We start from the raw sequence: 25634 nt of genomic DNA, 5'->3' as shown, positions 1-25634 counted from the left end.
GCTGTGGACAGCGGGGAGCGGTGTGGACAGCGGGGAGCGGTGTGGACGCGGGGGTGTGCTGTGGACGGCGGGGGCGCAGTGTGGACAATGGGCGTAAGGAGGAGAGAATAACCCCTGCCATGATGTAAGCTTTTCATATCTATTTTGTAAGTGATGAAAAAGTGTAGAGTATACCAGGCGTATAGATAACAGGATGAGGTGGGAGGCACAAACGGACTGAACAGATAGAAACTTAGTGGGTAGTTTAGTCCAACTTTTGAAATAAAAAATACTTTCAAGATTCAGGAAAAAATACATCATAGTAAGTTAAAATATTCTAGAATTAGAGAAGTTTTAAAAAACAGATTCTCTCCTTTTAGAAATAATCCTGTTTCTACTTTTCAACTGATTTTACTGACCAGAAAACAGGTCAGATTTGGATATATGGATTTTTATACCCTGATGAATTTCAAGCTTTACAGATGGAGTTGGAATTCCTGGATTTTTGTCAAGAGAACAGAATCAATTACCAACCCAAACACTTCCCCTGCCGGTGGAGCCCTAATTGTACAGGAACCCCAGCAATCAATAGAGTTCCCAGAATCCAACACTCTGGTCCACAGATCAGCTTCTCAATCACATTCTGTACAAATCAATAAGCTGAAAGAGTTTCTAGTATCCAGGGTCACCAAAAAAGGTCCTCTTTCCACTAAATGAATGTTCCTTAATGCAAAACTAGGCAACACCAAAATACTACAAAAATCTCCTTCCACCTCAACTGATGCCACTTCTTTCACTTACCAAAGCCAAACTGCAGGTCCTGAGACCTTATGAACACTTTCTCAGTTGGGGTCTCCTGAGATTTTAAAAATCTCAGCTTGCTGGGGGATAATTTATTTCCCCTTGTTTCACCACATACACTGCTTAAATGACATGATGGTTCCTCCATACGCAAGACTGGGTATTAATGTTCTAGTGTCCACCCCCACATGTCCATCTCCAGCAACCTCTGGAACTGGAGGCTGCTATACGCTCACACTGAAGCAGTGCCCACCCCAGCCTGGTCCCCATCCCCAAGTCCAATCCCTGGTAGCTGGAACAAAAAATTAAAAAGATCATACAAAGGTGTTTTGAGCTGAGTTGTACACTCTGATGATCAAAGAACCTCAGGAAAACCCAGCTGGCCTCTGAAATCTATCATCTAATAGGAAAACCAAAAGGTTCCTATAAGTCCATATGAAGCCAGGGGACATTTTAAAATGCACTTCCTTTATAGCACAAGGATTTCAAAAGACAAAAGCCAGTGTCATTTTTGAGGAGCAACCTCCCTGAGTACTGTTTCCATTATGCTGCCTGTGGGCCCAATGCAATCAAATTAACCTGGCATGGTCTAGTTTGGTTTTTGTAATAAGTAATATCCTTTATTAATTAATTACAACAACAACCATTTTCAGTGAGAAAATTAAGAGTTTTTCTATAAATATGAAAACTGTGAGTTTACTTGCTACTAATAAGGCTCCTGCAATAAAATGCAATGATTTCTTCCAGTCAATTAGTGAAGGCTGGTGTGCCCTGCTCACAGTGCGCTTTTTGTCAGAAGAATTTCTGCTGCAATCCTAAGTCAGGTTCACCAGATTATGTGATGCTAGAAACAATAAACATCTAGAATGTTCCTCAGTTCTTATAGAATAATGCTTTTAGAAAAACTACTTAGATGTTTTGTTGTTATAGTGTTTACTGTCAAGAATTCAGGTCATGCAGACTGGCTAATGGGATTTTCTGAGCAGCATGTCAAGTCAAGGATGTCCTGAAATTTGGGAACATAACAGGACAACCTGTGGCTCATGAGACTGGGTTTCCTTAATGAAATAATAAGTTAACTGATCAGACAACTGGATCTATATGGGAAAAAATGAAATCTGAATCAAAGTTGATTTGCTGACTGAGCAGATGGAAGCACATTTTGTGTTCCCTCTCCATTGCTGTACTGCTCTGAGCTCACGAGAATCACAAGAGTTTGAAGGACCTCAGAGAAAGTTTGTGGACTGGAAAATCACAATGCAAAACAGGATGCAAGCACAGTGGATGAGTCTGCAACATACTCTGATGTTCTGTCCTGGCCTTTGTAAGATGGAGTGTCTGGATGCATCTGAATTACCAAGTATCTGCCTTTTGAATTTGGCTCAGTTTTGAGAACTGACCTGTGCCAAGGGTCAAACACTCCTGAAATTCTGGAACCAAGAATATGAATCTTGAGATCCTAAAATACTTTACCACTGGGTGGTATCTGAGTTCATCTGGCTCAGTAAGAATGTATTCATGAAATGACATCAAGATCAAAAAGAATAATTAAAGAGCCTCTTAATGAAAGAGGAAAGTGAAAAAGTTGACATAAAACTCAACATTCAGAAAACTAAGATTGTGGCATCCAGTCCTATCACTTCATGGTAAATAGATGGGGAAACAGTGAAAACAGTGACAGACTTTATTTTTGGGGGTCTCCAAAGTCACTGCAGATGGTGACTGCAGCCATGAAAGTAAAAGACGCTTGCTCCTTGGAAGAAAAACTATGACCAACCTAGACAGAATATTAAAAAGCAGAGACATTACTTTGAGAACAAAGGTCCGTCTAGCCAAAGCTATGGTTTTTCCAGTAGACATGTACAGATGTGAGAGGTGGACTATAAAGAAAGCTGAGTGTGGTGTTGGAGAAGACTCTTGAGAGTCCCTTGGACTGCAAGGAGATCCAACCAGTCCATCCTAAATAAGTCCTGAATATTCACGGGAAGGACTGATGCTAAAGCTGAAGCTCTCATACTTTGGCCACCTGATGTGAAGAACTGACTCATAGGAAAAGACCCCGATGCTGGGAAAGATTGAAGGCAGGAGGAGAAGGGGATGACAGAGGATGAGATGGTTAGATGGCATCACTGACTCAATGAACATGAGTTTGAGCAAGCTCCAGGAGTTGGTGATGGACAGGGAAGACTGGCGTGCTGCAGTCCATGGGGTTGCAAAGAGTCGGACATGACTGACTGAACTGAACTCAACTAGAAATGTCAATCTATGATCGAGACATGCCATCATTCTTGAGGATGTCACGGTATAAAGTACTATTATTTTTATGAATATTTAAAACTGTTTCATGATTAGTCCCAGGCCAAAATCACAGTTCTTCTGTAAGAATAAATTTTAAAATCTTTTTAATGAGCTGGCTTGCATTTTATCCTAAAAGAAGTTTATATAGCTAACAGAGTACATTCATTCTTATTTTCAATAGAAATTGATATGTATTATAGATATACACACATTTGTGATCATGTGCCCTGACACTGAAAATAAACATGGACCAGTTTCATGCTATAGTTAAGTTCTTTACTTACTGGCAGGGCACGTAAGTTCCCAAAGAGAGAAGAGTAAGGTAAATACTTCTATATTTTCCTGAACCTTTCCAGGTTTTGAGATATAACAGAACAACAAAGCTCTAAGAGGAAAAATCCAACATACAGCATATAAAAGCTAAGCTGAAACCCTTTATCTTGGCTTAGTCGTTTAATGTTAGCCCAAAATTCATGAGATAAAGTGTTCTAGGAAAGATAAAGATTTAATGCCTTATAAATGGGGCAAGTTGTTCATGAGACTCATTATCCTAAGAAAATGTATAGCCTCAAAATATAAACATGGTCCATAACGGTATAAATAAGTCATAAAGTCATAACAGTTCTGAGGACAAGAAAGGGAATTTCAGAGACATTTCCAGCTGCTGAGGTCAGTATCAGGAAACACAAAGCGTCCATAAAGAAGGCTTTGTCCCTTTTTCAAAGAGGAACACAAAAGTTAGGACTCAGGGTCCTTCTGAGATATGCTCACCCACCCATACCTAGAGCAAAGTACGGAATACCTAGTATTAGTCAATACCTAAACTGAATATTGAGAATAACATAATGAGACCCAAAAAAAAAAAAAAAGAGAGAGAGAGAAAACCAAATTCAAGTGTACTTGACAAATTATCTTTTTTTTTTCCTTTTCAAAAAAATGATTTTACAGCAAAATGACCGAACTATCATATACATGTCTGTATATATAGTTCCTTTATCTGCCTTCTTCTCTCTGCTAACACATCTTAAGCTATGCTATTCAGAGCAGAAAAAGAATCCACAGAGGGAAGGATCACAGAGGCTCTCTCCTCTGTCCCTGAAGCTTTTAACAACTGTGACTAGACGTAAAGCCTGTTCTTCCACATAACTTTAATCTTATCCTGTTCAAAACGTAGCCTCAACCCTGTGCGTACATGAGGCCTTTACCACCTCTGGAGGAGCACGGCTAGACTCTGACCCCTGGAACGGAGCAGGTCAGCCACGCAGCCGGTCCACTGCTCTTCCAGAATGGTATGTTTAGTTTAGAGTCAGTTTGGCATTTATGGGATCTCAGAGGTGTAAACAGCCAGACCATTACAGACTTCTAGAAGAAAGAACATGAAGGGAAGAATAAAGAATTCTAGTCTGAGTTGTGTGAACACAAGCCATGTGATCTCATGAAAGTCACTTCAGCCTCAGGTTTCTAATCTGCTGAGTAGGAATGACGAAGCCCTGCCCTCATAAAGCTGTTGTAAATTCTTTAAAATGCTATATAAGTGAGATATTACTATGCACCTTCAATGAGAGGTACTCTATGTTTAGGAGACTTTTTGAAAAGATGTATTAGTAAAATAGGCATATCTTCAGAAAGAAGATTGTACACACTACGTTTTGGAAGTGAAATCCTATTTGAGGTAATTTGCCTGGTTTGTTTAGTTCATATTCTGAGTAGAAAGCCAATGAAATTCATATGACCAAAAGTTCCAAGAAACCCCAGGAGCAGGGTCTGTCTTCTGTTTTGTCTTTAACAAGTAACCAGTGGCTCTGGCTTTTTCCCAGTCCCATCTTTCTTTTCTCCTAATGTAATATTCTTGCCCCTTTTCATTCTGGGATTACAGTATTGCTCTGGACTTTCTTCTTCGGTCTAGAAAGACCTCCCCTATAATGATGAGTAGTCCCTAAACATATATCACCAAGTCTTCTCACAGAAGGGAAATACATTCAATCTCACCTAACCCTATTTAAAAACATCCTAAATGACTCAAAATCATAGGTACTCAGGCAAGGAAGAACCTAACTCTTCACCTCTAGACTCCAGATCTCCAGAATAAAGTGGGTCAAACAGAAGGAGAACGTCTATGGGCCTGCTGGATGAAACAAGAGTAATGGAATCGGTACTGACCTGGACTCAGTGGATACAGAGAGCCTCATGGCTCTTCCACATCAGGACATTTCTTGAAAGAGACACCTTCAGCCCACAGCCACCATGACCCAGAGTGGTCACCTGCTTTAGTATCTGCTATAACAATTAATGAACTCTGAAAAGATATGCCATGCTAATGACATCATATTAAAAAGGAGTGCCTATCAAATTAAGGGAAGCATTATATACCAAATACATTTCTATGACCAATTAATTCTTATACCCTCACCTATTACTTTTTAAGTTAAAATGACAATTCTTATAATAGTATGCCAAACTGGCAGTAAAAACAAAGACATATATAGAGATTTTGCCCTTGAAAACATCTCTCACCTTAAAAATTAAAGTAGAATAGTATCATCTTCTAAGGATTTTTATAGGAGCAAGTTTTAATAAAAACTATTCTAAAGATATAGAGTCAAGATTTTACCTAATTAATTTGACCACTTCCAGCTCCTCAGCAGTTGGTGGAGAAGTCAGCTTCAGGAAAACCATGTCAAATGTGCAGTCATCCACAAGTGCTGCTGCCTTCTTCACATCACTAATGATGATGGTGACTTTTGCTATATTTGAAAATAATTTCTGTACAGTATCAGCCAGGTACTGAACTGTGACATCGCCCACTAATAAGAGGTCTATATTTGCCTGAAAGAGAAGGAAAAAAGCAGACACACAATGTCTAGGCATAGAGAACAAGTCATCATGTATGAGAAAATAAACAAAGGTTACAAACAGCCAATGACTGACTATTCAGCTGGACTGAATGGCCAACTATAAGCATACATCAAGGGCGGGAGCTATTCATCTCATGTCCTTAGAACCTAGGTATTGAACAGATTTGAAAATCATGCTATTTTTAAAAGTTTTGCTTGCAAATATGTGGTTGTCCTATAAGTCTCTTTCTCATCCTATTAACAACAGATAAGATTCTTTTGGTCCAGTTCTCCAATTGTCCACCCTGCTGGAAAACCTGTTTATTAATGACAGAACCAAGCTGGTGCCTCTCCCACGTGATTTATGTGTGTGTGTATATGTGTGTGCGCACACACACACACACACACACATATATATATATACACACACATATGTATATACATGTATATATGTACAAAATGTGCTTTTATTTAACAGAGTGATTACAATGTACAAGTTTCATATTTGAGAAAGAACTCGCCACAAAATTTGTACTTGAAAATGTTGAATGTCCTGGATGAAAGCATTTATTAGGTGCTTAGCAATTTTAATGTGGAGAGTGGAAAGTGAAAAAGTTGGCTTAAAGCTCAACATTCAGAAAATGAAGATCATGGCATCTGGTCCCATCACTTCATGGGAAATAGATGGGGAAACAGTGGAAACAGTGTCAGACTTTATTTTTTTGGAGCTCCAATATCACTGCAGATGGTGACTGCAGCCATGAAATTAAAAGACGCTTACTCCTTGGAAGGAAAGTTATGACCAACCTAGACAGCATATTGAAGAGCAGAGACATTACTTTGCCAACAAAGGTCCGTCTAGTCAAGGCTATGGTTTTTCCAGTGGTCATGTATGGATGTGAGAGTTGGACTGTGAAGAGGCTGAGCGCCGAAGAATTGATGCTTTTGAACTGTGGTGTTGGAGAAGACTCTCGAGAGTCCCTTGGACTGCAAGGAGATCCAGCCAGTCCATTCTGAAGGAGATGAGCCCTGGGATTTCTTTGGAAGGAATGATGCTAAAGCTGAAACTCCAGTACTTTGGCCACCTCATGCGAAGAGTTGACTCATTGGAAAAGACTCTGATGCTGGGAGGGATTGGGGGCAGGAGGAGAAGGGGATGACAGAGGATGAAATGGCTGGATGGCATCACTGACTTGATGGACATGAGTCTGGGTGAACTCCGGGAGTTGGTGATGGACAGGGCGGCCTGGCGTGCTGCGATTCATGGGGTCGAAAAGAGTTGGACACAACTGAGCAACTGAACTGAACTGAACTAGCAATTTTAAAGTTTGTTTCTCTTAATACTACTTTTTTGCTTGTTCATACAAGTTTATATGCTTATTTTAAATGATTACTATTTAGAGTACATCTAAATAAAAGGCATTAGTAGAATGTTTTTAGATAGAAAATTAATAATACTTCATCAAAGGCTCCAGAAAGATAGCTTAGTAAATAGCATGGCCTTTGCAGTCTTGCTGTTTAGAAAATATGATTTTTTTTCATTTAAAATATTTTAATTGGAATGTATCATTGATTTTAATGAAACACACATTTCAAAGAACAGAGAAAGATTTAAATCTCCCAATTCTAAGAAATACTCAAACCAAATCCGTTCTTTGAATGGAATATACATGCTATTCAAATTCCAAGATTAGGAATAAAAAATGCTCTTTATTTTCATTTGGGGATATTTTCAAGCACATTTAGTTAGAAAAAATAGAATTTCCATCTTCACCTTTCATTTCCGTGCTTTATTCTATACAGACATTAAATACAACCCAGTTAAAATGTCAAAGAACAGCATTAATGAATAAGCTAAACTTCTCTTAATAGTTTCAAATGCCATATATATGTATTATATAAGTATGTATGTATGTAAATTTTGGGGGACTTCATTCTGATGCATTGATCTATTTGTCTATTCCTGGTTAATAGCACACTAATTACTAGCTCTTTATGTTTTATATTTGCTAGAGCATATGGTTCCCTCTTTACTATTTTTCTATTTGGTCCTTAGATATTTTCTCACAATGTTTCTTCCTACAGAATTTTATCATCAGCTTGTCAAGTTCCATAAGGAGTCTTGTTAAAATTTTGATTAAGGTTGGCATTTATTTTTAAGATTAATTAGGGACTATCATTATGGTATTACATCTCCCTATTTAGGAAGTATGACTCAGAGAAATCTGGTCTTATGTTGTTCATTTTTCTTGTTGTTATTGCTCAGTGGCTAAGTCATGTCTGACTCTGCAACCCCACGGACTGCAGCACACCAAGATTTCCTGTCCTTCACCATCTCTCAGTTTGCTCAAACTCATGTTCATTGAGTCGGTGACGCCATCTAACCATCTCATCTTCTAGGACAGTCTTCTCCTGGATTCAGTCTTTCCCGGCATCAGGGTCTTTTCCAATGAGTCGGTTCATCACATCAGGTGGTCAAAATATTGGAGCTTCAGTTTTCTAGTTACCTTCACATAGATTTTTCAAGTGTCTTCACACATTTATTCCTAGATTTTTCAAGATTTCAGAATCAATGTCAAAGAGATATATTTTCTCACTATACTTCCTGATTGATTATAGCTGACAGAGAGAAGCACTATCGATTTCTGTATAAGGAATTTGCTTCAAGTACTTTAAGGTACTCTCCATTTAGTTCCAATATTTTTTAGCTGATTCTTTGATTTCCTTGGTAGGTTATCACATGGTTTTTAAAAATGACATCTTTATCCCTGTCTCCAGAATTTATGTCTTTTACTTATTGATCTTAAAGCATGGCTAGGACATTCAAAGGGCTTTCCAGGCGGCGCTAGTGGTAAAGAACCTACCTGCCAATGCAGGAGACATAAAAGATGTGGGTTTGATCCCTGAGCTGGGAAGATCCCCTGGAGGGCACGGCAACCCACTCCAGTATTCTTGCCTGGAGAATCCCATGGACAGAGGAGCCAAGAGGGCTACAGTCCATAGGATTGCAAAGAGTTGGATACAACTGAAGCGACTTAACATTCACACACAGGACATTCAAAACAACAGTAAATAGCAGGAGTAAATTGAGCATGCTTGTCTTGTTCCTGACTTTCTATAACAGGAATATTTCAAATGTTTTTACCACTACTGAAGGTCAATGCCCTTAAACAAGTTAAATAGTTCTCTATTTGGAGGCTAAGAATTTTAAATCAGAAATGGGTGTTAAAATTTATCAACAGCTTTTTCAGTATCAACATGATTGTATTTTTTTCTCCTGTCATCCATCAGTGAATTACATTAATAGATTTCCTAATGTCAAGTCATCATTGAATTACTGGAATAAACCTATGCTTAATGCAAACAGATTCAATTCCTTTATTTTAGATTTTTGCATCTATGTTCATAAGTAAAACTGGATATAATTTTGTCTTATGGTACTGACTTATCTGGCTTGGGTATCAAGGTTATGCCAGCCTTGAAGAAATGGAAAGCTTAAAAACTATTTCATGGTCTTGAATATTTTATAAAAGAAGAAATTATCAGCTTCTTGAAGTTTGGGTAAAACTTGTCAGTGAAATCTCGGCTTGAAGTTACTTTATAAAGTTAAGTTTTAGACTGCCTTTTTTGTTCTTTACTGCTTACTAGTAAAATAAATGTTAAACACCTATATAATGAAGTTATTGTCAAGTGGTTAGTGGTTTTTTCCTTTAATTTTGGGGGCTATTGACTCATTTCTTGTTTCAGTGCATTGTCATCAGTGGATGTACCTAACATGACTTCTACTTTTTAGAACTGGTTGGTATTTTCTCTGTGACTTAATATACGATGTTTAATGTTACATGGATATTTGAAAAAAACTGCATATTTCCATTGGGCATATAGTCTTTACATAGCTTTCAGATTAAACTTGTTCATTGCTGTCTCTCTTACTTTAGGTCTACTTGATTTTTCAGTTTATGAAGCAGATGTATAAATTGTCCCTCTCTAAATATGGTTTGTCAATTCATCGATTTCTCTAACTACAGACTTTGCCAACAAAGGTCCGTCTAGTCAAGGCTATGGTTTTTCCAGTGGTCATGTATGGATGTGACAGTTGGACTGTGAAGAAACCTGAGCACCGAAGAATTGATGCTTTTGAACTGTGGTGTTGGAGAAGACTCTCAAGAGTCCCTTGGACTTCAAGGAGGTCCAGCCAGTCCATTCTAAAGGAGATCAGCCCTGGGTGTTCTTTGGAAGGAATGATGCTGAAGCTGAAACTCCAGTACTTTGGCCATCTCATGCAAAGAGCTGACTCATTGGAAAAGACTCTGATGCTGGGAGGGATCGGGGGCAGGAGGAAAAGGGGATGACAGAGGATGAGATGGCTGGATGGCATCATTGACTCGATGGACGTGAGTTTGAGTGAACTCCGGGAGATGGTGATGGGACAGGGAGGCCTGGCGTGCTGCGATTCATGGGGTCACAAAGAGTCGGACACGACTGAGCGACTGAACTGAACTGAGACTCTGTGTATAACTATGGACTCTGTGTGTAACTATGGATTAAGTACATAAAGGTTCCTAATAATTCCATATATTCATACAAATATGTAACTGTAATACTTTATACTATATAGTGATCTATGTTTATTCAGTATGTATTAACATATACATATCATATATTACTAACCATATTGAGAATAAACTATATATAAAATGTCTATTTTTTTAATGCTTTTCATCTGAAATTTTATTTTTTTCTGATATTCAGCAGTTAGTTTTTTGCACCCCTTTATTTTGAGGCTTTCCTTACCATTTGGATTTTGTATGAATTTTGCAAGTAACATATATTTGAATTTTTGTTTTTTCCATCAGATTTCAGTTTTTTATATATAATTACTAAGTTTTTAATAAGTAATTACATTAATGGCACTAGTTAATGAACATTAATTAAGGTAATCAATATAATGTAATTACTTACTAACATTAATTAATTGTGAAACATTTATAACTTAACATGAAATGGTCTTACTCCTTTCATTTGTTATCTCAGGTTTTTCATTCACTATAATTTTGTTTCTCTTTCCCCAAGCTTTCTGTTAGGCTGAGCAAATTTTCCTTTTCCCTCCTGTTGCTCCTACAATGTTAAGAGTTAAAACTCCTTATTTATGTTCTTTGGTAGCATTAGGGACCACAATTCAATGCTAGTTTTCTAATCAAAATACTCCAACAAGTTAGAATTTCTTTATCTCTGAACTCTGAAGATACTGAGTCATTGCCTTCTTGCATCCAGAGTTGCTGATGAAAAGAAAAGGCTGCCTTGTTTTTCTTTTAGTGCTTTTCTCTCATGCTGTGGACTCTGATCGTTTTCTAGGATGTGTCTGGGTATGGGCCTTACTCAGCTCACTTGGCACTCAATGGATCTTCAGCTCTAGAAAGTTCCTTCTATTATTTCTTTGGTCATTTCCTCCTGTTGTCACTGTCCTTAGGAACAGTCTGTTAGATGCTGGGCATCCTAAATTGATCCTTCATGTCTCAACTTCTGAGAGACTTAAGTTTATTGTTCATATTACTAGCTCAAGCTTTGCTGCTGCTGCTAAGTCACTTCAGTCGTGTCCGACTCTGTACGACCCCATAGACGGCAGCCCACCAGGCTCCCCCGTCCCTGGGATTCTCCAGGCAAGAACACTGGAGTGGGTTGCCATTTCCTTCTCCAATGCATGAAAGTGAAAAGTGAGAGTGAAGTTGCTCAGTCGTGTCTGACTCTTAGCGACCCCATTGACTGCAACCTACTAGGCTCCTCCATCCATGGGATTTTCCAGGCAAGAGTACTGGAGTGGGGTGCCAAGTCCTATTCTAAAGATTTTTACAATTTCAGTTAATTTAATGTGAATTGCTCATTTCTAATATTTTTTTCCTTTGATAATTGATCATAGTCTGCAATTTTTAGGATATGATATCCCCTCTAAAGATACTAATCAGAAATTTTTAAAGTTTTTCCTACCACCTTTATCACCTATCCCTGGAACAGTTGTCTGCCATTCTTGGTTATCCAAACATAAACATGAATCAAGGACTCAGTTGAAACAGTGTGAGCAGTTGTCCCTGAAGGTGGGGTGGTCTGCTTCCCCAGTTATTATTTCTTTTAAAGGAACAACCGACTGTGGGTTTGATGTGAGTGGGAGGGATGGTGGAAGAAAGGCTGGACAGCAACAAGACTAGGACTGGCTATTTGTCTAAATAAAGGTAGGCTTTACTCTAAAAACCAAGCACTTTGTTTTTTTTTTTTCCCCTCCAGGGTACAGAGAGCTGGCTTTCCTTCCATTCTTGTCAGCTGTAGACATCTGGAAACTACCAATACCAGGAGCTCAGGACTCAGATAGAGTTCATTTTCTTTAGAAAAAGCAGGTGATGTCCATGTGTAAAGTCTTTTCTTTTGTTGTTGGAAGAGGGTGTTTGCTATGACCAGTGAGTTCTCTTGGCAAAACTCTGTTAGCCTTTGCCTTGCTTCATTCTGTACTCTAAGGCCAAATTTGCCCATTACTCCAGGTATTTCTTGACTTCCTACTTTTGCATTCCAGTATCCCACAATGAAAAGGACATCTTTTTTGGGTGTTAGTTTTAGAAGGTCTTGTAGGTCTTCAAGAACCGTCCAACTTCAGCTTATTCAGCATTATTACTGTGATATTGAATGGTTTGCCTTGGAAATGAACAGAGATCATTCTGTCATTTTTGAGATTGTATCCAAGTACTGCATTTTGGACTCTTTTGTTGACTCTACTCCATTTCTTCTAAGGGGTTCTTGCCCACAGTAGTAGATATAATGGTCATCTGAGTTAAATTCATCCATTCCAGTCCATTTTAGTTTGCTGATTCCTAAAGTGTCAACATTCACTCTTGCCATCTCCTGTTCGACCACTTTCAAGTAGCCTTGATTCATGTATCTTACCTGCCCTGGTGGCTCAGAAATTAAAGCGTCTACCTACAATGCGGGAGAACCGGGTTCGATCCCTGGGTAGGGAAGATCCCTGGAGAAGGAAATGGCAACCCACTCCAGTATTCTTGCCTGGAAAATCGCAGAGAGAGAGGAGCCTGATAGGTTACAGTCCATGGGGCCACAAAGAGTCGGACATGACTGAGTGACTTCACTTCACTTCATGTACCTTACGTTCCAGGTTCCTATGCAATACTGTTCTTTACAGCATCGGACTTTACTTCCATCACCAGTCACATCCATAACTGGGTGTTGTTTTTGCTTTGGTTCCATCTCTTCATTCTTTCTGGAGTTCTCCACTGATCTCCAATAGCATATTGGGCACCTACTGACCTGGGGACTTCATTTTTCAGTGTCATATCTTTTTGCCTTTCATACTGCTCATGGGGTTCTCAAGGCAAGAATATTGAAGTGGTTTGCCATTCCCTTCTCCAGTGGGCTAGGTTTTGTCAGAACTCTCAACCATGACCCATCCATCTTGGGTGGCCCTACATGGTATGGCTCATAGTTTCATTGAGTTAGACAAGGCTGTGGTCCATGTGATCAGATTGGTTAGTTTTCTGTGATTGTGGTTTTCAGTCTGTCTGCCCTTTGATGGAGAAGGATAAGAGGCTTATGGAAGCTTCTTGATGGGAGAGACTGACTGAGGGGGAAATTAGGTCTTGTTCTGATGGGTGGGGCCACCCACAGTAAATCTTTAATCCAATTTTCAGCTGAAGGGTGGGGCTGTATTCCCTCCCAGTTATGTGAAGTGAAGAAGTTGCTCAGCCATGTCTGACTCTTTGCGACCCCATGGACTGTACCCCACCAAGCTCCATGGGATTTTCCAGGCAAGGATACTGCAGTGGGGTTGCCATTTCCTTCTCCAGGATCTTCCCAACCCAGGGATCAAACCTGGGTCTCCTGTGTTATTTGACCTGAGGCCAAACTATGGTGGAGGTAATGAAGATAATGGCGACCTCTTTCAAAAGGTCCCATGCAGGCAGTGCTATACTCAGTGCCCCCAACCCTGCAGCAGGCCACCACCCTCCCACGCCTCCACCAGAGACTCCTGGACACTCACGGGCAAGCCTGGGTCAAAATTCTCCAAGCCAGGCTTTAACAGTACATGAACTGTGAACTTCCAGATGTTCAAGCTGGATTTAGAAAAGCCAGAGGAACCTGAGATCAAATTGCCAACATCCATTAGATCATCAAAAAAGCAAGAGAATACCAGAAAAACGTATACCTCTGCTTTATTGACAACACCAAAACCTTTGTGTAGATCACAACAAAATGTGGAAAATTCTTCAAGAGATGGGAATACCAGACCACCTGACCTGCCTCCTGAGAAATCTGCATGCAGGTCAAGAAGCAACAGTTAGAACTGGACATGGAAAAACAGACTGGTTCCAAATCAGGAAAGGACTACATCAAGGATGCATATTGTCACTCTGTTTATTTAACTTATATGCAGGGTACATCATGAGAAATGCCAGCCTGCATGAAGCACAAGCTGGAATCGAGACTGCCGGGAGAAATATCAATAACCTCAGATATGCAGATGACACCACACTTATGGCAGAAAGCAAAGAACTAAAGAGCCTCTTGATGAAAGTGAAAGAGAGTGAAAACGTTGACTTAAAACTCAACATTCAGAAAACTAAGATCATGGCATCCAGCCCCATCACTTCATGGCAAATAGATGGGGAAACAGTAGAAACAGTGACAGACTTTTTTTGGGGGGGCTCCAAAATCACTGCAGATGGTGACTGCAGCCATGAAATTAAAAGATGTTTGCTCCTTGGAAGAGAAGTTATGACCAATCTAGACAGCTTATTAAAAAGCAGAGACATTACTTTGCCGACAAAGGTCCGTCTCGTCAAAGCTATGGTTTTTCCAGTAGTCACGAATGGATGTGAGAGTTGAACTATAAAGAAAGCTGAGTGCTGAAGAATTAATGCTTTTAAAATGTGGTGTTGGAGAAGACTCTTGAGAGTCCCTTGGACTGCAAGGAGATTGAACCAGTCAATCCTAAAGGAAATCACTCCTGAATATTCATTGGAAGGACTGATGCTGAAGATAAAACTTCAATCCTTTGGCCACCTGATATGAAGAACTGACTCCTTGGAAAAGACCCTAATGCTGGGAAAGACTGAAGGCTGGAAGAGAATGGGACAACAGAGGATGAGACGGTTGGATGGCATCACTGACTCGACGGACATGAGTTTGAGCAAACTCTGGGAGTTGGTGATGGACAGGGAAGTCTGCCATGCTGCAGTCCATGAGGTCACAAAGAGTCAGACACGACCGGGCAACTGAACTGAAATATACGTCTCCATGGACTTCTAATTTAGAATACCACCTCTGCTTTTTTTTGTCTTTTCAATATTTACTTGCTAAAGGTATCAGCACACTGTTAAGCACCTCTTGCCAGGTAGACTGGGGAAGCCGAAATGTCGATAGGTGTGCTCAATTGATCATCATGAGCCAATCCCACTCTCCTGCCCCACTCTAGTTTAAACAGAATAATAATTCAATATTATTATTTGATATTAGGCCTTTCATAGCCTAATATCAACTCATGTCACCAGCTTCATGTCCTCCTTCTACATTCTAAGAAGACAGCATAACACTCTTAAGTGAATTTTGAAATCTGGAATTTCTACAGTAGAGAGTATCAGGACCCTTTTAGAGTGTTTCCTTTTAATTTTGTAAACATTCTTCATTTCCATTAATACTTGGAGGACTCTAAGCCACCATGCTGCTTTTGAGTGAAGAGTATTTGTGAACCTCCACTGGGGCACAGGGTTTCTTTTATACCATTACAATCACTTGTGAACCAAATGCCAAGCAGTGAAACAATCATTAACAAGGGGTCCTAAAATGAGTAACTAGATTTTTGTTTTTTAATTAACCAGGTTAACTGAAGCAACCTATGAATGTCCAAAAGTAACGTGCCTGCTACAGATGGGGTGACCATTTAATTTACCTTCCAAACTGAGACTCATGAGAACAAAGGGGGTGCTATTAATTATTATACTAAAAAACATGTATCAACTAGGATGTCCTGGGCTATGAACCACTTGCAAACCTTTCTAGTAGTAAAGTTTCTTTTTTCCTTTAAGACCTCCTGCCACTTTTATTGCATCTGCTTAAATGTACTTGATGTCTCAGTACTCTCACCATTGGTATTTACTGAGTCCCTACTCCAGGGCAGATGCTGTGCTGGGAATTCAAGGTGGACAGACAGACCAGCTCTCTTACATCCTAGGAATCTTTTTTTTTTTTTTCTTTTCGCTATTAAGAATGAATGGCTTTCAATCCTTGCAAGACAGGGAATATAGTGGAAGATCAGTTCTACTAAAGCTGTTACTGATCCTTAAAAAAAAAAAATTAGAGTATGACTGCTTTACAATGTTGTGTTAGCTTCTACTGTACAACAGTGTGAGTCAGCTGTATGTACACATATGTCCCCTGTCTCTTGGTCCACCCTCCCACCCCCTACCCTACCCCACTGGAGCACTGAGCTCCGCTCCCTGTGCTGTACAGCAGCTTCCCACTAGCTATCTAATTCACACATGATAGTATAAACAAGTCAGTGCTACTCTCTCAATTCGTCCCATGTTCTACTTCCCCTAATGTGTCCACAAATCGGTTCTCTATGACTGCATCTCTATTCCTGCCCTGCAAATAGGTTTATCAGTACCATTTTCCTAGATTTCATATATATGTGTTAATATACAACATATTTTTTTTTTAACATCCTGACAGTTTGCAGCAAAGGCTTTCACGGTAGGTATAACAGTATCCATTGCCTTGTTCAGTCACTAACTAGCATCTCTGAGTAATGCACCTATGAAGTCCTCATCTGGCCGGGAGGGTAACAGTACTTAAATCACAGGACTATTGTTAAGGAGAAGTGTTTGTACAATGCCCTGCAGGTGGTAGTACTGCCCTATGATCCCAGGTAACACCAAATTTGAGCACATGGAACTCATCAAATCAAGGAGATGGGAAGGGGAGAGTAGAATTAGAAGGAAAATGTGTCCACATCAGGCAGTGAAAATAGCCCTAAACCAAACTGCTGTCTTCATTATTTGAGCCACAGGTAATGCAGGTTAAGTTTTGAACAATGTGCATCAGTTACTAACGTGAATAGCTCTATTGCTTCTCACCGCAATATTCTGCTCAAATGCTCAGTTCTAAGTTCTCTAGAATTCCTCAGCTAGTCTTGTGGAGAAAAGTCAAGAGCGAGCTTTGACGGGCAGAACCCAGGTACTGGGGAAAAACTGAGGAGAAGTGGAAAGAGATTCTGAAAGAGATGAGGAAGCAAAGTACCCCTCATGGGCCTTTCTGCAACTTGTAACAGGACACAGAGGGGCAGGATATAAAGCCGATCTGAGAAGAACTGATTCGTTCTCCTGCCAAAAGCTTCCATCTCTGCCCCACAAAATCAGCACACGAGGAACGTTCCTAAATCAGATCAGAATACTGCCCCACTGTCCCCAAGTAACTCAAATTAACTGAAGAACTTTTTTTTTTAAAGCCTTATCACATTTATAAGGTCTAGAAGAGCTTCTAATCAACTTAAATTTGAATATTTATACAGTTAAAAATATCTTGTTGATGGTGTAATATGAGCACAGGTGATGAGAAGTATCCACTGATAAGAATAAAAGGAAAATGAATAAAACGTTCTAGTATATTCAGCTCTGGAAAACTGCCTTTAGTACCTCTAAGATTTTCACCTGTGAGCATCACAACCTGAACTGATGCTGGGCTTCATTTGGTGGAATTTTTTTTTTCTATCTGAATTGTTTACTGCACTCCTTTAACAAAAGCAATACATATTCATTGCTGGAGGTTGGAAAATTCAAAGCAGTCCGAAGAGAAAATAAAAAGCATTTAATTCCAGCACTCAGGGATAAATACCTTGGTGTAGCTCCCTTAAGTGTGGGCTGTTTTTTTACAATGCCACACCATCATCACCCACGCTCTTCATCCACTCTGATTACTGAGATTAGGGTAACAGGCAGGGCACGCCAGTCTCTGCCATTTTTAAAACACTGGATTTCCATTTGCAATCTGTGGCAGGCTAAACCCTTAATTAGTAACAGCAGGTGCTGAAGTGCTTAAAGCAAATGGCTCCTGCGTTTTACTGAGCTGTTATTTATGTCACTCTTATCACCGGGAGCAGCGCTGACAATCAGCAGCAGCTGGGGGAGCTCGTGCCCTGACCGGGGCGCTTGCTGGTCACCAGTTTCTCCAGGAGTCAGGGCTTTAAGCAGCTCTAGCTGGAGAAATGAGCAAGCTGCTCAAAGGGTACAGTTGGGGCTTCAGGGTCTCTTAAGGGTGGAAAGCCGCAATCATCTATGTAATAACTACTCGGGCATGAGATATTTTATTCAGAATTCCACTGTGTGCAGCTCTGCCGAATCATATATCCCCAAAATACTGTTTTTCCTGAGTTTAAATCTCTCTCTCTCTCTAGTCGCTAAGTCGTGTCCGACTCTTTGCAACCCCATGGACTGTAGCCTGCCAGGCAAGAATACTGGAGTGGGTTGCCATTTCCTTCTCCAGGGGATCTTCCCGACCCAGGGATCGAACGCTGGTCTTCTGCATTGCAGGCAGATTCTTTACCGACTAGACTATGAGGGAAGCCCGATAGGTGCTTCCATTTTGAAAGAATTACAAAAACCTCTTAAACATGGTCCACTTCCGAGTGGTAGTAATTCGGTTCAGAAAGCTTGTTCTCAAGGAGTTTGTAGAGACTGGAGTATGTATAACACTCTCAGGGATTCAAAACTCGACACCGCCCAGGTTTCCCTCTCACATTTATCAAGACGTGAAATAAAAGAAAGTCAACGCCAGCTCGCCTTGCTTCCTAGGGTGGGGTGGGGTTGGGTTTAGCTTATGCTTCCTTACTGGTTGCTTTTTCCCTGGTGGCTCAGAGGTTAAACCGTCTACCTGCAATGCAGATAGACCTGGGTTCGATCACTGGTTCGGGAAGGTCCCCTAGAGAAAGAAATAGCAACCCACTCCAGTATTTTTGCCTGGAGAATCCCATGGACGGAGAAGCCTGGTGGGCCACAGTCCACGGGGTCGCAAAGAGTCGGACACGACTGAGCGACTTCACTTTCACTTTCACTTTCCTTCCTGGTGAGCTGCTAATCACCTTTCATTATTATCGAAAATGAGTCACAAAAATGATTCTGCATTTCTGCCGAGGGGATGGTAAATAAGGTGCGCCCCCCGCCCCAGCGCCTCCCCGAGACTGGGGTAGGGGCAGATTTGTGAATAGGGTGGGAGAATGTGGGAGGAGGGCAGCCGCCTTTTCCCACCAATGGCGACGGTCTCGACAGGCGTCAGCCAGTTTGGGGGTCGGGGGTGTGCAAGGACACTCCGGACAACCCGCCAGTGAGCAAAGTGAAAGAAAAAAAAAGGCATCCGAGTTGTGCAGACTAGAGACCTGAAGATAAACTTTCCCGTATTCAAGATGGTGACTAAAAGCCTCCATATCCAAACTGAAACGTGTGGAACCAACTTTTGTATACAGGATTCAGGCGAAAACATAAAAACTGCCTTTCCTGTTTTATCTGGTCACTAGCCCAAGACGTCTCGCCCTCGGGTCGCCCCACCGGTGGTCCGGGGCCCCGAAAATGAGTCTGTGATGGGCGAACGTCGAGAGTTCGAGGGGGTGACTCTGTGACGACAACACGGCCAGGTCCCCTTCCCTCCTCGGGCCTCCGCTCCTGAGATGACCGAGCGCATCCTCGACCTCGAAGTGGGCAGGCGCCCGCCGAGGGCTCCCAGGAGCCGGCCGGGTTGCCAGGGAGGCGTCCTAGACTGGCTCGCGCCCCGCAAAGGCCCCCGGGGTCGGCCCCGCGCCTGCCCGCGCGCCGTTATAAACGCAGCTGCCTCCCCTTCCTCCTCCTCCTCAGCCTCTTACCTGCCCCGGGGTTTGGCCGAACTCCGGGCCGGTAATTGAGGCCGCCATGGCCCGTTGCGCACGTGCGAGTCCTGGGGCAGCCTCACCGCGGGAGGAGCTTGGCAGCCCGCCTGCCTCGTCAGCTGCCAGCCCCGCGCCAATGGCTCTGGGCCCCCAGCTGCGGGGCGCCCGCCCACAGCCCGCCCTTAAAGTGGCCCTGCCGCCCGCCCCACCAGGTCGGGGTGGGGGTGGGGGGGGACTTCCGGGGAACCGGTGGGATGGCGATGGGCCGCCCCAAGGTGCCCTGCGGGGCCTCAGGAGACCCTGTCACTAGCGGTAGCCCACCTACAGTTCCATTCCGCTTGCCCTGGACCTCACACAGCTCAGGCCTGGGGCAAGGACATGTCTAGAAAGTCTTCAGTGTCTTATGGGAACCCTTTCAAGTTTAAATATCAGGAATTAGCAAACTGGATTTTTCTTTTTCCAAGACCAAGGGATGGTGGATCCCTATCCTATTCCAAGGATAGGGATGGTGAATACTGATTATAGTGGTTTATTTCCAAACTATTAAGAAACGTCCTGTGAGTCAACAACACATATCGTCCTCATTTCTCAAGTGAGAAATCTCCAGGCGGGGGCTGCTATGAAACCTGTTTTGTTCAGCCTTGCTAGACATTTTATTGAGATCCACTGAATGCCCCGACCCCTGAGGGATCCTTCCTCTTGTCTTTACCACTGTTCTTGGTTTCTTTCATTGCTAAAAACTTGGGGGGGAGGGATGTCACTTTGGATTTGGCTAGACCCTTGATCTTACTTGAACACATAATACACATGTGCTCGACTTGACCCACCGCCTCCCATCTCTGGGCAACTGTTTCCTGAGCAGATGGTGGAGGGGTTCTGATTTAGATCATGACAGCGAGCATAAATATAACAGTGGTTGCCCATGATTTTCATGCGAAGAAAATGCAGGTGAATTTCTGATGGGATCATTCTGCATTATTGGAAGATAATTTTAATAGATATTAAGAAAGCTGTAAATGGACCATAAAGAAAGCTGAACACCAAAGAATTGATGCATTTGAACTGTGGTGTTGGAGAAGACTCTTGAGAGTCCCTTGGACTGCAAGGAGATCAAACCAGTCAGTCCTAAAGGAAATCAGTCCTGAATATTCATTGAAAGGACCGATCTTGACGCTGAAACTCCAATATTTTGGACACCTGATGAGAAGAACTGACTCATTGGAAAAGACCCTGATGCTCAGAAAGACTGAAGGTAGGAGGCGAAGGGGACGACAGAGGATGTGATGGTTGGATGACCTCACTGTCTCAATGGACAAGAGTTTGAACAAGGTCCAGGAGTTGGTGATGGACAGGGAAGCCTGGTGTGCTGCAGTCCATTGGGTTGCAAAGAGTCGGACAGGACTGAGTGACTGAACTGAACTGAATTTTGGCTCTATCAGTTTTTCCAGTTAATCAGGCACTAAGAGTGTTCAGCTAAACATCTGTGAAGCAGTTAGCTTGCCCAATAATAACATAGGTGAATTCATCCCCAGGCATTGAGGTAGGGGTGAATTCAGACAGCATTAAGCACCTTCCCCAGTCTGGTAATCAAGTTTATCATTGACCTAAAGGTCTAGATTAGCAAGTCTGATGCTAATAGTGATGAAACCATTGTGGAAACTGACACAGTCATTGCTTTTAAACGAGTGGATGATGACAAAATTTATGCAAGAGGAAGTAATCATTTCCTGTGATGGAGGAAGCAAAAAGGTGACAAAGCTCTTCAGTATCAAGAATATAAGACTCCAGGTTCCATAAGAACCAATTTTGATATTTGAGAAGTTTCCAATTTCCTAAAAGAACGAAGCTTACTCTGTAAATGACCAGACATCTATGGAAACGAAATGACACTCACTGGGGGCAATTTTTGTCTCTCAAGAAACAGTTGTCAACATCTAGAGACAGTTTTTTTTTTCATTGTCACAACTAGAATCTAATGAGCAGACATCAGGAATATTGCTAAACATCATACAGTGCACAGAACAGCCTCCCAGAACAGAGAATTAATTATCTGGCCCTAAATGTCATTAGCACTGAGGCTGAGAGGCTCTACTATAAACCTTCTGAATTATAACACAGAATTTTAAACCATTTACCTTCTTTTTCACCATTAACATTCTTGAATCATACTTATTTTTATTAGTAGAGATAAATGGACGGACGAACTCTTCCGGTGGTCCCCTAGAGTAACAATATGCTAGTCATATTCTTGATGGAAAGCTGAATACCAAGAATTATAAAATATACAAAAAATAATAGAATAATTCTATATAGAGAAATATATTTTAAAACATACTCAAAATTAACAATTCAAATTCCTTAGAAAAGTTTTCCAATCCTTTAAAATTATTAGCATTCATATGCTATATGCATTGCATATAATGCATATGCTATATGCATTACATTATTTCCCCCCAAACTAAATTAAAATTATGTATTTCTCACAATATTCAAATTACAAATAGGTTTGTAAGTAGTACAGTACACATGGTCTCCTCAAATGAACTCGTGAAGAACCTATTCTTAAAATATTTGGAAATTTTCCATCCAGATATTTTCTAGAAACTGTTCTATACTTGACTTGTTCTCAGAATCAGAGAAATTTAGAATTTGATAGGAACCTAGGGATTACCTGATTGTCCTTTCTGTTTAAAGATGCTGAGGCCCAAAGAATGCTCTCCTAAGTAGGTAGGACTGTAACCACACAGATTGAAAGCCAGAGACTTAACTGATTTCAATCATTTTTACTAATAATTTTTTATACTTCAGTTCAGTAGCTCAGTCGTGTCCAACTCTTTGCGACCCCATGAATTGCAGCACGCCAGGCCTCCCTGTCCGTCACCAACTCCCGGAGTTCACTCAAACTCACGTCCATCGAGTCAGTGATGCCATTCAGCCATCTCATCCTCTGTCGTCCCCTTCTCCTCCTGCCCCCAATCCCTCCCAGCATCAGACTCTTTTCCAATGAGCCAACTCTTCACATGAGGTGGCCAAAGTACTGGAGTTTCAGCTTTAGCATCATTCCTTCCAAAGAAATCCCAGGGCTGATCTCCTTTAGAATGGACTGGTTGGATCTCCTTGCAGTCCAAGGGACTCTCAAGAGTCTTCTCCAATACCACAGTTTAAAAGCATCAATTCTTCAGCACTCAGCTTTCTTCACAATCCAACTCTCACATCCATACATGACCACTGGAAAAACCATAGCCTTGACTAGACGGACCTTTGTTGGCAAAGTAATGTCTCTGCTTTTGAATATGCTATCTAGGTTGGTCATAACTTCCCTTCCAAGATGCACTAAATTCATGTTTTTTTTTTTTTTTTTACTAACACTCACAGTGTTTATTAACAGGAACAATATAACATAGCCTCTAGGAGAAAATACGTTACAGTCCGTATTTTAATGTTATCTAAAATTCCAGCAATCACTGACTTCCAATTATTTTCAGAAAAAGTGATCAACTAAAAACTGTAGTGTATGTGTGGGGAATCTCCAGTTACCACAAAAACCAAACCTGTACACTAACAAACCACAATAGAAGTGAACAGAACGAAGCGTTTTGATTTATTACTCAAAAACAGTTCATTTTTTATTTAGCTTTCTGACTTTGTGCTTGTGCTTTCAATACTTTAACAACGATCTTCTGCTTTTCAATAAGGAAAGCGCGCTTGATCCTGTCGCGGACACATTTAGCACACGTGGAACCACCATATGCTCGGCTGACGGAGATTTCTTCGTTTTAGACAACCTCATGAGAACTTTTGGTCTCACAGCACGAACGCCTCTTAGTCGGCCTGGGCACACACCACATGCAGATTTTGGTGCTTTCCCAACATTCTTGGTATAAAGGTAAACAATTCTATTACCAGGGGTTCGGGACAGCCTGGTTTTGTTAGAGGCTGTATTGTAGGACAGCCTACGACGGTACGTCAGACGCTGCACCATCCTGAAGGCCTCTAGATGCCGTCCTCTAAATTCACTTTTAAAATACATATACTTTTAAACACTGTGTCTGCAATATTTTGGAATACTGAATCCAAGAGTGTACCATAACTTGACTGTTGAGTTCCACTGTAGAATTGTAAACAAGGATATGTTTATACTCGTAACTAAGGAAGGTGACCTTTGCTTCCACTTTTGCCATTTTCCCCCATCTCCTCTCAGGCATTTCATCATAGAATAGCTAGAATAATCTTTTAAAATAAAAGTCAGAGTATTAACTCTTTCTCAAAACCCTTCTGTCAGAAAAAACATTTAAATTATTTTCCAAGTCTAACAAGGCTTTATATCATCTGACTCCATCAACTTTATCTCTTACCATTGCTAGGACCTCTCATGACCTCCTCTTCTTCCTAAAATACCAGGTAAGTGCAAAGCTAGAATATTTTGCCCTTGTCATCCTTCTGCTTGGAATGCTCTTCCCCAGGTTTCTCCATTTCATGTAGATTTGTTATGATGTCATCTCTGTGGATACTCCAATTAGAATCTAACCCCTCCATTTTTCTTTATAAAATTTTTCTAATGTTATACAGCATATATATGTTTTTACTTGTTTTTCTCCCCTCTCTAGAAGAGGAAATTTGTGTCATTCACTATTATCACCTTGGCGTAGAAAAATGCCTGGCTCATAGCAGGCACTAAATATGTGAATGAATGAATGAAAGTCATTTCAGTAGTTGATTGGTATACACTGACTTGGATTCTGGTCTTTCTGCCTCCAAGTCTACAACCTGTCCTTTATTTCATAATGCCACTCATTTCATCATGGAAAGAAAAAGACAAGGTTTAGAGGAAAGGAAAAAAATATTGCAGGCACCAAAATGACAAGCTTGGTATCTCAAAGTTGGACTGGTATCATTGTGTTGGTGGTGGCCCAGGAAATGTGGATAGGTCAGTTTTAATCTCATCCCTTCCTCATTTAAAGTGTGCAAGGCTCCTCTGCTTATGAAATTAACTTCTCATTCCTCAGTGAGGCACTAGGGCACACATTCTCTTGCCCCTATCTGGCTTTTAAGATTCAGCTTTTAATCAAGTCAACTAGATTAAACTAGATGAAGTGAACAGGATTCCCTGACAGTGTCTTGGGATTCTCCCCAGCGTAGGAGCCCCATGACCAAAGTGGCCTCTTTCTTGAGACTACAGTGCTGAAGGGATGAATCACCTGAAGCCTAGAGAAGCCCGGAGCCAGCTTCAAAGGACAGAGCAATGTTGGCCAGCGACCACTGAGAACAAAGTTCACTGATTTAGACACCACGCTGGGTATCTCTTCTGACCCTCCCCAGCTGCTCACTCATTTATCCCTCGGTTCTGATTTCAGCCTAAAAACTCTTCCTGTTATCCCTATGTCAAAGAGGCTAGGACCCTTTCTGTTCCCATGCCTCCTTTGTTTCGCTCAGTTGGTTCTCCCAACCTGAAGGCTCATCTCTGACAACTGCATAATGTAAAGTTTATTAGTACACTTACCCCTGAACTTTCTCATTCATCCTGGCTTGGGGGCTCTCCCATGCTACTCTCTGACTCAAACTTCCCTTTGGTGGTTAATTTGGGAAGACAACAGGAAAATCCCAAGGTATTCCCAACTCTGTCTGACATCTCTGCTTCAACAATTAGAATTCATTGTAAGTAGCATGATAAGGCAGAGATTGTTTTGTTTAGGGTGCAAAACAGTTCATTTTGCTTCTTTTCCTAATTTTGCTTAAATTTCAACTGTAATAGTATATGCTTTAAAATAACATTCCTTTAAATAATATGATAAAAATAATCATTAAGAACAAAG

The 25634-nt window shown here is 41.1% G+C and overlaps 1 protein-coding gene and 1 pseudogene across 5 annotated transcripts in view; both read right to left on the bottom strand.

Annotated features, from left to right (window-relative positions):
• Nucleotides 1-20204, bottom strand: part of SOHLH2 (spermatogenesis and oogenesis specific basic helix-loop-helix 2) — a 40965-nt gene extending 20761 nt beyond the window's left edge. For all 5 annotated transcript variants that reach the window (XM_086329359.1, XM_086329360.1, XM_086329361.1 and 2 more), the window contains exons 1-2: nucleotides 19819-20204; nucleotides 5690-5904 (exon numbers count right to left, since the gene is read on the bottom strand). In XM_086329359.1, the coding sequence (XP_086185485.1) occupies nucleotides 5690-5904; nucleotides 19819-19866 (263 nt within the window). In that variant the 5' untranslated portion in view covers nucleotides 19867-20204. The remainder of the gene's footprint in view (nucleotides 1-5689; nucleotides 5905-19818) is intronic.
• Nucleotides 20205-23415: 3211 nt separating this feature from the next.
• LOC147361551 (large ribosomal subunit protein eL34 pseudogene) lies at nucleotides 23416-23827 on the bottom strand (annotated as a pseudogene).
• Between the last annotated feature and the right edge of the window lie 1807 nt (nucleotides 23828-25634).

This window comes from Bos grunniens, chromosome 12, assembly GCF_055505025.1.
Source record: "Bos grunniens cultivar Pamir isolate PY7600 chromosome 12, Bosgru_T2T1.0, whole genome shotgun sequence".
In the NCBI taxonomy this organism is placed as follows: Eukaryota; Metazoa; Chordata; class Mammalia; order Artiodactyla; family Bovidae; genus Bos; species Bos grunniens.
Note: the sequence above shows the minus strand (reverse complement) of the source record. Positions and strands in the feature narration are given on the sequence as shown.